Raw genomic sequence first — 18,515 nt, forward strand, 5'->3', positions numbered from 1 at the left:
TAATAAGCGTTCTAACTGGATCAGAAGGTTACGTGCAAAGAGCATATCTAATTTCTCCCACCTTTTTGGCAAACCTTCATGGTGTAGTGCCCTGCACGCTGGGCGCGTGTTCTAGAGGTCCACGGTTCGATTCCCGGCGAAGGCATTCCTAATTTTTCATCTTTCCTGCTTCTAAAAAAAAACCCTAATGTCTCTACAATCTTTTGTTCTATGACGATGTTACGCGCATTAAGAGCGTTCTGTACGATGTGCTACGTGTTTTTAGAACATACAACATGTAAGTGTTTTTATGTTAATTAATCCATTTTTGTTATGATTTGGAACTGAACTATCGCTTCTTTTTAGCTCTCACTAGGTTATAAATGAGAAACTGTATTTAGACGGAGTCCTTGAAAGTTTAACCTAAGAGCTTTTGACAGCAACCCTGACCGTAGTACTATTCACTCACCCAACTCCGCTACTTATTTATCCGGCGTTAGCCATTTTGTTAGGCGAAGTCAGTGAGTTTGAGCCAATGTTTATTTGACTGTTTGCACTGTAGCATCTAATAAATTAATAATTTTAAGTTCACATCTAATAATTTTAAATTCACATTCTATTAAATAATACTTAATTCTTAAGTGTAGTTAATACTTAATTCTGTTAAGTATTAAGAAGTCTCGCAGGCTGCGGTGATTTAAATTGTAAACATAAGTCGTGCATGGGTTGAGTTTAAAGTTTAAATAAAAAGGTTGCTTAAACCTTCTTCGGACTCACTTGTTATTTATATAGACGAGGTCATGTCTCGCCTGGCTGTCTTAATTGGGATTAAGAAATCAAGTTCATTTGAAACATTGTTTCTTTTTTAAATAAACACTGATACTTTTCCGAAACATTTCCAGCGTAGACTACGTTTCACGTGGCGTACTAACGTAAAGCGTGTTACAACCATGAACATTTCTACGTTATTGTTAATTTACAACATTGGTACTTTTCGTAAACTTTCCAGCATGTGTTATAAAGAATGCGTTAGTCATATCATATTTAGAGTAACTACCTGTTTTCAGACTCCCATCTAGCTTTCACTGGACAAATAGCTTAGTCAATAATCTTTATTTTGCCGCAGTATTGGTTATAGGTAAAGGTAAGGTAAAGGTAAAAATATGGGGGACACCAGCGATGTACCATAGGTCAACTGGTAATGCCTTCCCATACTAACTCTTTGAGAGAAAAAAAAAGGGGGGGGGGGTAATTGCAAGTTTTATAACAATTTGCATAGACTGAAGCTTTTCAAAAGGTCTAAAGTTTGCCTATTATGGTACATCGTGAAATTCCACAGTACGCCCCGCATCCAGTATTTATTAAAAATAATGGTGTAGGGCAGCGGTTCTTAACCTATGGGTCGCGACCCAAAATTGGGTCGCGAAGCATATTTTTTGGGTCGCGCTAAGTCAAATTAAAAAAAAACTTTTAATATACAAAAATAAGTAATACCAACACCTACTAGAAGAGTTTTTTTCTAATACAAGTTATTCTCTAAAACAATGCATTGGTTTTACCGCTCTTCGCGAATGGCCTTCTAGAAGTGACATCCAATTTCTGTCTTATAGCTTTCTTCTATGAGGTGTTGGTAATACTCACGCCATTGCTTTACGTGCGCGCAGACGCAATAAGGTTGCAGGTAACATAGTCATTCTCTGGTAGTGACACCTTTTGGTAAAAATTAAAAGCGCTTTCAATCAGCTACTTTTACTTCGACTTTTAAGAAACCGGGGAATTTCCGTTGGTTGTAAACATGTAAGCAGATATTATCGATTTAACTCGTGTGAATAAAGAAGTAATAACGGAAAATTGTATTCTGTTAATTTCTGTTTGCATATTAATGATATTTACGTAAAAAAGTTGCACTCCGCTGCAAGTTCTTTGTCAAAAACTCGTTTCTGTGTATTATGTTGTGAATAACAGTGGAATGTGTAATAATCATGAAACGTGAATACAAACATTTTAGAAACAATTTTTGTCTGTTTATTAAAAGTGGAGTGATCAAGCTGCAGTGCGTATTGTAAAATTGTAATCACCCTAAAATGGCAAAACGTGAATACAAGGAAGCATTTTTAGAATTAGGGTTTACTTGCATTTATGATGGAGGAATCAACAAGCCGCTATGCGTCTTGTGCAGTGAAATACTAAGTAATGAATCGATGAAACCAAACAAACTTAAAAGACATTTTGATGCAAAACATAAAAATTTTTCCTTTGAGGGAAAAGATCGTACTTTTTTCGAAAGAAAAGAAGCCGATTTAAAAAGACAGCGTTTAGATGCACCAAGTAGTAATAGTTTTCTAATTTCTACCAAACAAGCTACACTTGCTTCTTTTTATGTGGCTTGGCATATTGCAAGACAAAAGAAACCCCATAATATTGCTGAAAAACTTACAAAACCTGCTGCCATTGACATGGCACGTATCATGTGCGGAGATGAAATTTCAAAGAAATTACAAAAGGTACCATTATCAAATGATACAATTCGTTTACGAATTAATGATATGTCATTTGATATTAAGAATCAACTTATTTCTGCTATAAAAATTGCTGGTTTATTTAGTATTCAACTGGATGAAACGACAGATGTAAGTAACGATGCTCAACTAATGGTTTACGTGCGGTATCCAGGGTTAACAGATATACAGGAGGATGTTTTATTTTGCAAATCAATGTCAACAAAAACTAGAGGTGAAGATATATTTCTCATTGTCGATTCGTTTTTTAAAGAAGAAGGATTAAATTGGAATCAGTGTTTCAGTATTTGCACCGACGGTGCAGCTGCCATGACAGCATCTCAAAAGGGTTTTTGAAGAGAAAACAATCGAAGAGCAAAACAAATGAATTCACAAATTTTATCGGTTCATTGTTTTTTACATAGACAAAATCTTGCTTCAAAAAATTTATCGCCCGAATTAAGTATCGTTTTGAATGAAATTGTTACGGTAGTCAATTTTATAAAATCAAGAGCACTTAACTGTAGAATTTTCCGCGAACTGCGTTCAGAATTTGGTGCAGAATACGAACATTTATTATATTACTTTGAAGTTAGATGGCTGTCCCGGGGCAAAGTTGTTCAAAGAGTATTATCATTGCGGACAGAAGTCGAATTTTTTTTGAGAGAAAAGAAACACCCATTAGCATCTAAATTCTCCGAGTTGAAGTGGATTACTCAAATTGCTTATTTGGCAGATATTTTGTTTGAAATAAATAATCTAAATACGTCTATGCAAGGATGTAATCATACTATTATTGAATTAACTGAAAAAATTACATGTTTTAAAAATAAACTCAAATTATGGAGAAATAAGGTTGAAGTAAAGAAACTTGCTTCATTTCCGACTCTTAATTTACTTGTTGAAGACAAGAATATTAATATCACAGATTTTGAAATACAGAAAATTATTATGAATCATTTAGAAAAACTAATAGCAGACTTTGATCGGTATTTTCCTGCAGACGATGTTTTTAAATATAATTGGGTTCGAATGCCATTTGATTTTGACGTAAGTGATTTGCATGAGGAATTTGTTAATATTAATCAATTTCAAGAACAATTAATAGAAATTCAAAGTGACCAAGCACTTCGATACAATTTTTACAAAAACACTCAATCTTTATGTGCTTTCTGGTTAAATCTAAAAACCGAAAAGCCAATAATTGTTAAAGAAGCCCTAAAAGTATTATTGCCCTTTTCAACAACATATATGTGTGAGGCTGGTTTTTCGGCTCTCTGTGTAATCAAAAACAACCACCGGAACAAGTTAAATCCAGAAATAGATTTAAGGTGCTCCTTGACAAGCATTCAACCCAGGTTTGCAGATCTTTCAAAATGTATTCAAGCACAAGGTTCTCATTAAAAGCGTATAAAATGTTATTATAAGATTAAATTTCAATTATTTTTAAAATGTTTTAAATTTATTTAGTTTGGTCAATAAAAATATTAAAAACACTTGATTATTTATTAAATTTTTCTTGGATCAAAAGTACTTTTGTTTAACTTTATTATTATAAAAAAATAAAAAATTTGTAAGTTAAATAAGTCATCATTGTAAGATTAAAGGTTTTTACAAATATGCTCTAAAATAAAGCAATGAAAAAATATTGACTTTTTTTGGGTCGCGACATAAACATTTTTCTCAAATTTGGGTCGCGGCTCAAAAAGGTTAAGAACCACTGGTGTAGGGCATAAGTAGATTATAAAATAGTAGGAATACAATTTGAGATTCACAAGATAAATTGAACATCTGATTTGGTGCAACAAAAATAGGAAATAAACATAATTAATAAACAAATAAACATAATGAGATAATTATAATTAGTACTGGCAACACAATGTTAAATGAATTGTTATAGTAATGCTAAAGAGGTAGGTGTCCATGGGTTATTTCAGATATATTGGTTTATTGCAGTTTATAAAGTTCACGAGCGGATCCATTTTGTCCATAATCACAGCATGTAAAAGTTCACTAAGTTTAAACTGTATGTGGACTTACACTTGACAGAGATCTAGGCCGTAGGAAGAGAGTCGTTGCATAATTTTCTGAAACTTTGGATATTGATGTTTATCTTTAATTAAAAATCTTTGGAATGCCAGTAGGTCAGTTCTTGGGGATTTTATGTGAATATCCTCAGTTAAGGGGCATGAGAAAACGTAGTGATCAGGAGTTTCCTGTTCCCCACATATGCAGATATCAGAATTTGCCAAATTTCTTGCGTAGAAATATGTGGGGAAAGGTCCATGTCCTGTTATAAAGTAATTTAGGGTTTTTTTTATTGCATATTATCATAAAAATAGCTTTATTTGTATAAAATATCGTAAATAAAAAGGGTAATTATTACAAAAAGCGTACAAAATAATGCTACTTAGAAACTGCAGAGAGCATATCATCACGAGATCTCCGAAACTATATATCCGATTAACTTGAAATTTTGCATAGTTACTCATTCCAGGATGTAGACGCATACTAACAACGGATTTTACGTAAACCCTGACAAAATGGATATTTGTTATACTACAATAGAAGTTTTTCAAACATTTGGTTTTCAAATGTAAGTTCAGAATTTTCTTTTATTGTTGCCAAAAGTAGATATGAAATACAACGTTGCCAATGGATGCGTTTTCCTTTAAAATTATTAAATTGGTAAATAATTTGCATCTATGCAATAAAAATAAACAACATTTAAATGATAAGGTTAATAACAACATTTATATTTAACTGTTATCATAAATTTCATGAAAATAAATGTTATTATTAAAAGAAATAAATTATTGTGATGAAAAATAAAAATGTTGTTGTTATTTATAAAAATTTCCATACATAAAAAATCAAGAACAAATAATTATAGTTGTTTAAAAAATTTGATAACAAAGACATTATTTTCATGAAATTGGTGATAACAGTTAAATCTATATAAACCTTAGTTTTATGTTGGCACTTTTTCGTGGTGTAGGCCTACTGGGGATCCCACCATGCTAAATAACGGGGACGCATCCCAATACACAGTACCTCATGGGTGATGGGGAAATCTGCGTATGCTCACTGACTGGCATTATATTTCCCGAATTTAAATTTAAAAAATTTACATTAATTATCAATTCGAAATTAGACATTTCGTCCACATAAGAAGTCTAGGTTCACATTCAAATAGATAGTGTGCCCAGAAAGAGGGCTGGTATCAGCTGATTTAATATAAACTGCTCAGTTTCAAGACAAATTCTTTAATTTCATATATTTTTTTTTAATAGGAAATGGTTTCTATAAGATGTTTTAATTTTTAGTTAATCGTACAAACAATTCTATATTTTTTAATAATAAAATTTTAAACTGCTTCATTAAAAGGCAAGTGGGTTAAAAATATTCAGTTAAAATTAATTATTAAAAATTTTAGAGAAAAACATAGAGTAATTATTTAACAAATTACATTCAAAATTGGTTAGTTAACTATTTCTTGTAATTAAAGACCCTTTTGTAATTACAGGAATTCATTGTCATACACACTTTTATTATTACTGAATTACAGTAATGAGATAATTTTCCGACAAGAGGAACTCCCTACGATAACTACCCACTATACTATTCCAGGCTGTTTGCTCTAATAATGAAGTTGTCTCATTAGAGAAGTTATGTATAATACCAATTTTTTATTTATAGTCTCAGAAATATTACTTACTTTCAGAAGTGATCGTCTTAGGTGGTCGTCAGAAGAATGTTTGTTTACTTAAGTCACATCGCTGCCCTTTGTAATAAAAATGAATTCATCATTACTAGGCATTAACGATAGCATACTAATTTATAAAAACTATTAAACAAAAATTACATCAAATGTATTTTTATAATTTACATTATAAGGTATTTCTCCCGCCTTCTTAGCATGCCTTCCTGGTGTAGTGGTCAGCACCCTCGACGCGAATTCGAGAGGTCTGTGGTTCGACTTCCGGCGAGGGTATTGCCCATTTCCCACATCTCCTGCTTGGAAATAACTTAATGTCTCTACAGTGGCGCCCGAACTAAAAAAAGATGAGGGAAGATGATTCTCCACCACTACGATTTGGCGAGTGGGTCTCCTAATCCCCAGTCGCACTTTAAAAGGGGGAGTATATAAGGTATTTCTCCCTCCTTCTTAACATGCCTTCCTGGTGTAGAGGTCAGCACACTCGGCGTGTATTCGATAGGTCCCTGGTTCGAATCCTGGTGAGGGCATTACTCATTTTTTACATCTTCTGCTTCGAAATAATCTAATGTATATTATATATATTTTGCATTATCAACATCGCCGTTGTTCTAACACCTACTCTACCAACCGATGAAAACTTCTAAATTATTGATATTTAAATACTGTGATTGGTAGTTAAATGCTGACAGTCTTTCTCAGCATCATAATGAATGCTTTTTACGAATGTTTCATTTTTCTAATTTGGAATTTATAGAACATTATTCAAGAAATTCTAAGGCTAAAACATTATTCTCAAAATTAATAAACATTATTTTGTTTCTGAAAGAGCCGGTTGATGATGTAGCAAGAAAAGACAGCTGATATTGTTGTAGAAACAAAACATTGACACGTTTTCGTAATTTTATGTCCGTAACTGTTTAATATTCCAAGTGAATAGTTCATTCGTAACACGTTCTGTTGTTAATTCTAGGATGCTAATGTCTCGTTTTGTTTTAAAGCATCTGTTTCTTCGGCGACATTCTCCTAAGGACATGTTGTCAAAGGAAAAACATGAAGAGAAATATATATTGTTTTAGATGCAACTCTGAAGAACTTCCTTTTAAAGAAGTTCATTGCCCTATTACTTAAAATGCAGAATTCGAATTAACTGCCACAGGGATTTCACATTCTTCATACAAAAAAATGTATTAAAAACTTCAGAATCTTTCTTTAGCATGCAAAACTTACAGCAAAGTGAACAGCCTCGTTCTTTATTTGGTGCGCATGTACCCATGAGGCAGTTTACAGCAGGGTTTCGAATTCAGGAATATATGTTTTTATTTATTTATTTATTTATTTTTATTTTATTTACCATACATTACCGCAGATAAAATGACTTTCATATAACAGGAGGTATAAATTTTCGTCATAATTTTAGCATATGTATATTCTATAAGATGACCCCAAGCTTTCAACGGCCTATGAATTTAGTTTAGATCAAATTTTATTTTCAACAACAACAAATGGAACAAATTTTATTTTCTTGCATCTGGCAGCACTGCCTATAGAAGCACTTACATGTACCTCTATCACGAACTCACATGTACCTCTATGACGAACTCACATGTACCTCTATCACGAACTCACATGTACCTCTATGACGAACTCACATGTACCTCTATCACAAACTACTCACATGTACCTCTAACAAGTTTCATTGTAGACTGTGTCGTGTGTAAAGTGTGGGCTTAATTTAATGGTGTGGGCTTAATAAACTTAAAATTTGTAAAGTGTGGGCTTAATCATGGAATCAACGAAAAGAAAGAAATATGAAGCAAACTTCAAGTTAAAAATAATAAAGAATCGAACAGCTATAATGCTGCAAGCATTAGCTTGCGGTATAAAAGAGAAAATGGTAAGAGGTTGGAGAAAGGAAGAAAATGCTATTAAAAATACCAACGAAAAAAAAATGGTCTATGATGAGAAGAATAACAGATAAAGAGGAATAAAAGAGAAGATGGTAAGAGATTGGAGAAAGAATGAAGAACCTATTTAAAAAAATGGCACTGAAAAAATGTTCTGTGGGGAGAAGAATAGCTTGCTGGCTAGATTTTATTATATTATTTGAAGAGATTAAATAATGAAAAATCTGCATAAATTATATATGTTTCTCGCATTATGATGAAACAACGGTACCTACAGAGGCATCCAATTTTGAATGACGTAATCCTACTGCCAATATGGGCATCTGGAAAGCCCAAATTTGAAATTTGGAATTTGTTTTATTATCGATGTCATATTTTGTAAAACATTAACTAATTTTTGATTTACAAACTCAAGGGTTTCAAAGCGAGCAATGGCAACACTCTACGGGGGGGGGGACTTTTTATCTCCAGCGCGCGGAACTGTGTATCGGAAATTCTAAAGATAGGCTTATTTGAAAATTATTTTGCGACATTGCTATTGAACTGAATTTTATGGTTTAATTGCAAAGAACATGATATTTAATAAATAAAGGTAACACAAAAAAGGTTAAAAAACGCCCCTTTGGACGTAATTTAAAATCTGAAACCTTTCAGAATTTTTTATTGCATGTTCTCATAATAATACTTGTTTTTTCTTTTTCTGTCTTATGAGACGACTCCCTGTATTGCATGGCTCTAGTGGTATTGCGATGTTATTCTGAAAGTATTTTAATGATCTTGTATAGAGAACAGTCATAGTATGTAAAACTGTAAAGGATGATTATAGCAAAGAGAATAACAAATATATTTAGTTTCAAATAATGAAACATTGTTTTCTATAATTTAATATTTGTGTTATGTTTGGGATATATATCTTGTAAACTTCCTTTTAATGTGCAATGTTCTATGCTTATTCAATTGAATTATATAACTCAAACATAGTATCCGAAGTTCAGTTAATTACATAGTAATCATATATTACATAATTAATAATAAATTCCAACTCATGTGGGTATTACTGGCAACGAAGCGGCGGACGTGCTTGCGAAATCTGCAGCCAATAACTCCAGTAGATTGGAAAACGCAGTAAGTGTTCCGCAGTCCTATTTAAAAAAAAAAAAAAATCACATTCAATAGCCATTTACAAGAATGACAGAAACGATGGGAAAGGGAAAGCACAAGGAGGAGAACCTAAATTCTTTCGTAACGTAAATTCTTTCCGAAAGTTACATGCTCAGTTAATACATACAGCGGAGCAGAAACTCAATCCTACACTGGCCATGGTCCCTTCCCACATTATCTTAAGAGATTCGGCAAACGAGCATCAGAATTGTGTGAATGTGGTGCGGTAGGTGATGCAGATCACTTCCTCTTCAACTGCCCACAAACCGATAAACTGCATTTAAAAATGCCAAGCAGTGAATACTGGCCGCAATGGGCGGAGAATACCTGCGGCAACAAGCAGACGAAAACTAAAATAGAGGAGGTAATCAGGCTATGCTCAGCAAGGTACTAAGAAATTCTCCCCCTCCCTTGAGAATTGTATCTTCGCAGTATAATTTTAATAGCAATTCAAAATACTACAACAACTGAAAATCAACACTAGAAAAATAGCTCACCCCGTAGAATAGTAACAGGACTGTAAGAGCAGAACTATTGTAATATAAGCATATTACTATCCAGTTTGTATGTACTTGATAAAAATAATATTGTAAAGCAGTTTAAATGATATTGAAAATCCAGTCAATGTGTAGATGAATTACAAGTTTACTTTGATTATCTCAGTAAAAGTATTGTAAATATGAATTCAGATAATGTTTAAATGTACACATAGCTGTCATGATGTTATATAACTGTCATATCTAACTTGTACAAGACAATGTTTGTAATCAACATATCTATGCTTATACACAGGCCTTGTATGCCCATGTAATATTTGCATTTATATTTTTACACGAAAATATTCCCTTCTGCCAGGATGACTATTAACACTGTAAGACTTTTACAACAAAGTCAGGTCAGTGGTTATGTCAGGCGGAGCTCAGTTAATTACATATAGTATTAAAATACTGTAATTGTACAGTAAAAAAAGATGTAACTTAGAATTATGCAATAATGCCCATTTGATATAAACTAATTCTGTGTATTTGGAATATTATGTAGAACTTTGTAAATAATAATACGTATATACGATACATACAGAAAAGTGCATGTATTATCACAAATTGTGTATAGTATGTTAAAACTGTATATATAATGTTATGTAACACTGTATCTACAAGATTGCTCTTATTATGCAAAATTGCCCCAGCTACAATAATATCTACCTCAGATTGTGTAAATTTATACTATATATAAACGGAAAGCAAGAACACAAGAGGTCTCAGTGCAAGCTTCGTTCTTTAGATGCGCTTTGCATTGCTTTGTGTTTAACGTTCTCAGTAGTTCGAAGTCGTAACTACTGATTGCGCCTTGTCATACTGAAAGGAGCTGTACAAGTACTTTTGTGGAAAGTTCGAGAATTGTAAAGTGTTTCTTTTGGAAAAATAAATTTTATCAAGTTATCATCGTCTCTGTGTGCATTCAATCCATTACAAACCAGTACGTAAGCTACAGTATAATGAAACTGGAAAAGAACGATCCACAAGCTTAATAACTAAGCATATGATAATAATTGTAATTAAACCTAAACGTGATTTTTAGCCCAAAGAAGCGTTAGCCCAGAAAAGCTATTAGTTCTGAAACGGCATTTTGGGTTGAATCGACCCTTTTACTTTTCAAACTGTTGCCACCAAATGTTACAGTCCTGCATTATATTTGAAGAAATTAAATAATGAACTATCTGCATAAATGTATGTATATTTCTCGCATTGTTATAAAACAACGGTACCTATAGCCATCCAATTATAAATGACGTAATCCTGTTGTGAATATGGGCATCTGAAAGCCCAAGTTTGAAATTTGGAATTTGTTTTATTATCTATTTCACATTTTATAAAAATTCAACGAAATTTTGAATAACAAACTCAACGATTTCAAAGCGAGCAATGGCAACACTGTACGGGAAAAAAATCTCCAGTGCGCGAGATTGTCAAATTCTAAAGATATGCTGATTTTAAATATTTTATAATGCTGCTCTTGAATTGAATCGTATGTGGTTTAAGTGTGAAGGACATGATATTTAATAAATAAAAGTAGCACACAAAATGTTAAAAAAACTCCCCTTTGGGTGTAATATAAAATTTGAAAGCTTTCGGATTTTTTTAAATTAAATTGATTTTTTAATTCTTTTGGTTAGATGTAGCGATGTTAGCTTTCTTTTTCATGGACCGTTTCGTCGGATAATCCTTTTTTTCATTATATCGTATAGAACAAGCCAGTTGTTATAGTAAACGAAACCTATAGTGTATAGTTCTTGAAGCTCATTATAATAGAGCTCGACTGAATATGAGAAACAAAAAAGGTAATGTACTTTTTTATGGATATCCAGTAAGAAATAACATTTACCTCAGTATCTAAACGCTACTCAAAAACGCGGATCAGGTATTATTTTCGGATATCAAAATTAACCGAAAATATCCAAATTGGATCTAATGGGTAGTCAATGCATCTTCTTTGAGTGTAGCTGCAGGCACGGGGTAAAACGCATTCAGGAACGGTGTAAAACGCATCCCACGTGATCTACATTTCAAATATTCAGCGAATATCAAAATCAGAAGCAAAGTTCACTCATTTAGTAAAGTGTGCTTTATGGGGGGGGGATGAGCATTTTTTCGTTTTTTTCTTTTTGTAAGCATTTATTAAGAACTTATGTTAAAAATTTTGCACCATAAGACGAGTTAACAGATTTCAAAATTTATGTTTTTAAAATAACCGGCGAAATGTTAAATAATCTCATAAGATTTGGTTATAAATTATTTTGTGATTTGCATGTTATCCACAGGAAGTGTTAATGAAACCATTTTAAAACATATCTCATTTCGAATATGTTTTGTAACGGTTATGCAGCTCAAGACGGTTACTGAAATTGGAAGACGCAACTGTTTGTATGGTTATAGATACGGGAGGGGGGGGTAACTAATTTAATTTTCAAGACTAGTTTCTGCTACCGTAAAAAAATATTGGAGAACTTATTTCGTGAATACTGATATTCAGTGATGTTCATTAAACTATAAGTAAGCAATATTCTTTGTTAATTTAAAAACTATTAACAGAAAAAATTCTTCACGAACTGATTACGCACATTCTCAGTTTATTACATGTGTAGGGTCTACGTGACAACTGGAAGAGTAGTAATTGCACAGAAAAGAAGGGTTAAAAGTACCCTTTATTATGCTCTTTAAAATTTACAATGTTTCAAATCGAAGCTAACATACTACGCCTCTTCTTGGGCGGTAACTGAAATCACAGAACTAAACTAAAAATTTGAGGATATTTACAAGTAGTAGAACTAAGTTACAGGGCTCAGATAATTCCTGGTTTTTTAAACCCGCTTCGAAAACTAGTGGCAGCAAGTAAATGCAGTTATACCACGTAAAACCAGCAATAACTTCGGGAGCAGAAGCTTACGCAAGAGGTAACGGCAATAACATAACTCTCTCTAACTTTCCTACTGAACCTCGGTTTTTAAACTCTTTCTTCACAAGGTTGAATTTGCAAACCTTCACGCTCGTTACCAAATTTAAATATTCTGGCATTGACAATTAGGGAAATGAAGGCTTATAGAAAAGCTTAAAATTAAAACTTAACTTGTTAGTTAAAAATAAATGTAAATCCCTTCACATGCATTTGCATTCAATGTTAAACTCTTTGTTATTGCACTTTTATCATCTTTTGTTATTGCAAACATTAGACTCTTTGCCTTAAACTTGTAGGGAGTTAGTTACTTAACAGTTAATTTTATTTTGAAGCAACCTTTCCTGTTACTTTCGCTTTCAACTCACACTTTCTTGCAGTAATGTAAATGAGTTAGCGCGAGTGTATTAAAAATGAGGTAGAAAGAAGTTGATATTTTAAGGGAAGGTTTCGGAAGGTGAACATAGAGCGGATTCTGCCTGTCTAGAGGCCACGTTACAAATGTAGTTAGTACCTCAGAAATGTACTAACGATTACATTTCTGAGGCGTTGAGCGCTTCCATTAAGCTTGTTTACGCCAACTTTTACGAGTCAGAGCCTACCTGCGTGTTATGTAACTTGTGAAAAACGTTAGGTAAACTTGATTCTATTCTATTTTAAGTTACTTGTTACCTTTTGAGTAAAGTCAAAAGTGCTGGATTCTGTAAGCACGAGTCGGTGCTTTCTATGAACTTTATTTGAGTTAATAAAACCTTCTCCTGGTTTTGTAGCACTTTAAAAGACTTAGTGATGATTCACTAAACAGTCTTCTAACGTCGAGCTTAGTTTAGGGTAACAACAAAACGTACGAGACGTTATAATGTAACTTAAATGTATTCGCGGGTCGCAGAAAATTGCTTCGAAAACCATGAGTTTGAGAAATTATCTTGAAAGGCAAGGAAAGAATTAGGCTTATCTTATCCAGTTTCATTGTCAATAACACGGAAAATAATGGCAGATTTTAAATAATTAAAATCTTTTAAACTGTGATCAAAGCCGCTGTATATAAATTGCATTTTTTTTAATATGCGCTTTGAGCAATATTGCAGTTGGCGTTTCAAACTAGGTTGCTATACATCGAAAATTTATTTAACAAACACAAATCATCTTTTATGCCAAATGGGAAAATGCTTTCGGTTAAAATCCATTTGTACCTTAGTTGTTCTTGCATTCTTACTAACGTTGAAATAAATGTCCGTAAACACAATTAGCAGTTTGTGCTCTAGTTGCGAATCTCATCCACGTCAATTATGCAGCTCAGTGAGCACCGCAAAGATCAGACATGAAAATTTTAAAAGCTTAAGTGCTGTCAGAAATGAATCTAAACCGTTTGAGTTCTAGATTCCCAAAAGCATTTCATTTCTTCTTTCACTTCCTTATTACTTGTCTGACTGGAAAGTAAGAAAAAGTAGCATTTCTTTTTAAATAATGAATTTATGTGCTAGTGCAATATGTAATTCTGAAAGTTGAAATGTTAATTATGAAAGCTTTCAGTTTTTTTTTTTTTTTTTTTCATTTACACATACATACACGTTTCAGGAGCATTTGGGCTGAGGCCCCTTTGGGCTAAAAATATTTTAAAACAGCTTATCTTTAAAATTTCCGATAGACAGTCTGCCTCGCTGGAGATAAAAAGATTTTATTCCGTACAGAGTGCTGCCACTGCTCGTTTTGAAGTCGTTAAGTTTCTTAATCAAAATTTTTATCATACGGGAATGACACTTTTTGTCTGTGTACGTTTTTAGCCTAAAGAGGCAATTTGTCTAGAAGGGCTATTAATTTCGTTTTGGCATCTTGCGTTGATTCACTATAAACGGCGAATCACTTTTTAAATTGTTGGCACCAACTATTAGACCTCTGTATTATATTTAAAAAAAGTAAATAATAAAAAAGCTGCATAAATGTATATATGTATGTTTCTCGCAATGCGATAAAACAACGGTACCTAGAACCATCCAATTTTGAACAACGTACGTCTCTACAAGAATATGGTCATCTGGAAGCCCAAATTTGGAATTTGGAACTTGTTTTATTATCTGGTTCATATTTTGTAAAACATTTATGAGTTTTTGATTAAGAAACTCAACGATTTCCAAGACGAGCAATGGCAACACTGTACGGAAAAAAAAAATTTTTTTTATCTCCAGCGCGCGAGACTGTGTATCGGAAATTCTAAAGATACGCTCTTTTCAAAATTATTTTGTGATATTGCTGTTGAACTGAATTATACGGTTTAACTGCGAAGATGCGAAGAACATGATATTGAAGAAATAAAAGTAACATGCAAAATTTAAAAAGTCCCTTTATGCGTTATATAAAACCTGAGTACTTCCAAATTTTAATAAAGTTTTAGGTTTTAGGTTTTTTTTTTTTTTTTTTTTTTTTTTTTTTTTTTTTTAAACCCATAACGAGCACAAAATTTATTTACTGCGAAAACATGAATCTTTGCATCATTTAAAAAGTTTTTGTAGCGAGAAGTACTATGACCAACACTTGCGAAAAAAAGACCGGCTGAGAACTTTTGTGGACACGGTGTATGTTAATGTATGTCACATATATATATATATATTTGTGTGGGGGGAATGTGTTATAGGAACTGGATAAAATGTAATAAAAATCATTATTGATGCTACACGTAATGTTGCAAATTAATTAATAAATTAAGAAAGAAATAAAATATGTAAAATTAACATCAGTCTAAAGTCGCGACATTTCCAAGAGGAAATTTCAAATTAAAGCCCTCTGACCGGCACGGGGTTTCGCTGAGAAAGCTCATTTTTCCGAAACTTCCTTGAGAAAGAGATATTTTCTTGATTTTAATACCAAAATGCCCCTGGTACTTTATACCTAGGTTTATATATTATTAATTTGCTGCCTTAATTTCTTGGGCGTATTTGAAGATGCATGTGTATATTTTTTCTTAAAAATGTCACAGAAAATATTTTAGACCGTATATATACGGCCTTAACAATCCCTGTTTTACTTACTAACCCGTTTTTTCCTCAATCGAAAAATAAACTTATTTTGGAATTTTATATTTTTTTACAAATTCCACATTTACAAAGCTTGCGAAGTTTTGGCTATTCTGTGGTTTTGATTTTTCTGTTTGCTTTTTCCTTTGCGTTCATTAATTTCATTACCATTTATATTTTGGCAAAAAAAAAAAAAAAAAAAAAAGTTAACCAAATTTATATCAGAGAATAAATTAATTAGCTTCTTTTTCAGATTTTATGAGACGTTACTTCCATTCGTTCTTGATGGCTATGAAATCAATGAAAAATTGGAGTCCAAATCATTACAATCTTAAACGTTTTCTTCAAATTTTTGTCATCATAATTAATTTCACAATAACGCTAATTAATTTACACGAAATACATTAGTGGACCGTGTAAAATCGCTTCGAGAGCCGCCAGTTTGACACCACTGGAATAAACAACTTCTTCCTGCAAAAGCGTTCTTTCCCAAAGCGTTTAGCATCACTGTAAAAGAGCTATCATAACATTTACGTAAAAAGTATAAATTATATTGAATTTTAATAAAGGAAAATTGTTAAACAATTTCGTTTTCAATTTTTGTTAAATTCGGAAACACTCTTTTTAGATCTTTTTGCAGTTGCTCATTTTGCATATTAATTAATTATTTTTTTACTTGTTCTGAAAGCTTGTGTCTCTTGACTCTCATCCACTAACTCTAGACAATTCACCCTTTGTCGGCTTAGGCTTTTCACTAACTTTTTTTCCGTTGTCTCTTTACACAAACTAATATTAGCGCTTTATAGTAATATACATTGTAGCCTTAATATAAACTATATAAGAAAAAAAGGGTTCTGTGGCCCGAAAGTTAAAAAAAAAAAAAAAAAAAAAAAAGAACTTTAAGCCGGCAACAACAGCTGCATTGCAATGCATGTCGGGAGCCTGCCTCCTCCTTATCTCCTGTTCCAAGGTCACCGACCGAAATTCTCTTCCACGATGTATCAGCTGTTCTAACCTCCGTACTTTTCCCCATTACAGCGCCATGATTTTGATACTCAGCGTTTTAAAATTTGAGAACATTATACCCTTTATCTGCGTTACATGATTTTTCAGGACGCGTTTTGAAAGCTTTAAATTTAACGTAAAGACACGCATTAGCAGAGATTGTCTTTAAATCAATGGCAGTAGGGAGGGCGAGCGAAGGACGGAATGGGTGTAAACATGTTTACAGTTTGCAACATGGAGTGCGGTCTACTTTCAACGCACAATCTGATGCAAACCGGCGAAATTTTTTGATCGGAAATCTCTCTTATTCCAACATCGGGGTCAGAATCAAATTTTAAAACGCAAACCTGCAGATATTTGTGACAAAATGCCGGGAATCAGCCGATATCTTTAGTTTTTCCGGTATCCGGCCTCTCGCCTACGTTTGACAAGCCGGTTCACGGTCCAATCAGGGTGTAGCGGCTCTTTCCATCTCGCCAATCGGTGACGCTTTGCGTCACGTGGTTTTGTTGACGTGAGCCCGGCCGGCTCAGGAACCTGGCAGAACGAGACAAGAGCTGAAACGAACCGGCGAGTTGAAAGTTTTCGCGTTGCTATTTAGGAAAAGCGAACTTATAAAAAAAAATAATAAATAGCGGCAATAGCAGTTTAATGATAGTTAATTTTTTGCTTTCTTCATCACGTTCAATCAGATTTTATTATTCAAATAAGCTGATTATTTTTTACGATATGTGTTTGGGATTTTTAGATTCAGATTTTGTGTGAAGGATGTCTACAGGCAAGCGATTGGCAAAGAGGTCCATTTTGGGCACTCGGGTATGCGCCCCGAATTCGCAGGGGCTTTTTGTGCCAGGTGTGATCCAGGCAACCAAAACAGACGATCATCTTAGCGTGTATAGTGTATGTTTGGATGACAAGACGACTGCCGAGTATGGTCCAGGCGATCTGGTGGGCCCAGGATTTAAGACTATCATGGATGTCATTTTGCAAAGGGGTCAGAAAGTTTACGTTACACACAATGGGAGAGAAGTGAAAGGTATGGTATCCCATCACAGGCCGGATACTGACGAAGTTGAACTTAGCCTTCCATCAGTTGGACTCATACTAAAGAAGAGACTTGAAGAAATACGGCTAATAGAAAGCCGAAAGTCCGCCAGGCTACAAGATACAGATACGGATTATTCCAGGCTAGCCGATGGTCAGCCGGAACCCAGACGAAGGGCTTCATCTTTAAGCATCGACGTACCTTATGGTCAGAGGTAATTCTAACAAATTTCTTGTAATTTTTCTCATGCTTTTCTTATCATTTTCCACATATTAAGTATATTTTTAATCATTTCCTGAAATATTTGTTAATCATTGCATAAAATAATGCGTAATCATTTCTGTGTCCTGGTTATGGGTTATTTACATAAAACATGTATGCCTAAAATGTACACGTTGACGGTTTTTGCTGTTGAGTTTGTGACTCAGACCTTTCTGTCCTCGAATTCCATGCGTACCCCAGAAAATGTACTTTTATTTTTCACTACAGAAAATTTTGAATGTTTTGATGCTAGCCATTTTTAGAATCTTCGACGAAATTAATCATTTCTTAAACTTTCAACGTTCGAATTATCTGGAGCATCTGTTGATTTCCTACGTTTTGTAATGCTTTTTTTTTTATGATAACGTTGACTCTTCAATACAGACGTATTGACACTACAGCAGTTTATTGAAAAGAAAAAAAAAAATAATTTCTATTACTTTACGCTTTGTGATCAGAATAGTTTATCGGAACTTT

At 33.3% G+C, this 18,515-nt stretch overlaps 1 protein-coding gene and 1 long non-coding RNA gene across 2 annotated transcripts in view; one reads left to right on the top strand and one right to left on the bottom strand.

The window, feature by feature from the left end:
• LOC146998916 (uncharacterized) overlaps positions 1-6,240 on the bottom strand; it is a 60,759-nt gene extending 54,519 nt beyond the window's left edge. Inside the window, exon 1 of the long non-coding RNA XR_015039362.1 lies at positions 6,196-6,240. This is a non-coding gene — a long non-coding RNA (uncharacterized LOC146998916). The remainder of the gene's footprint in view (positions 1-6,195) is intronic.
• A 10,864-nt stretch (positions 6,241-17,104) lies between these two features.
• Glut4EF (Glucose transporter 4 enhancer factor) overlaps positions 17,105-18,515 on the top strand; it is a 175,412-nt gene continuing 174,001 nt past the window's right edge. The window contains exon 1 of the mRNA XM_085811971.1: positions 17,105-17,991. Coding sequence (XP_085668097.1) covers positions 17,501-17,991 — 491 coding nt within the window. The 5' untranslated portion in view covers positions 17,105-17,500. The remainder of the gene's footprint in view (positions 17,992-18,515) is intronic.

This window comes from Stegodyphus dumicola, chromosome 2 (genome assembly GCF_044657685.1).
Source record: "Stegodyphus dumicola isolate Sdum_Otavi_A_Nest chromosome 2, ASM4465768v1".
Lineage (NCBI taxonomy): Eukaryota > Metazoa > Arthropoda > Arachnida > Araneae > Eresidae > Stegodyphus > Stegodyphus dumicola.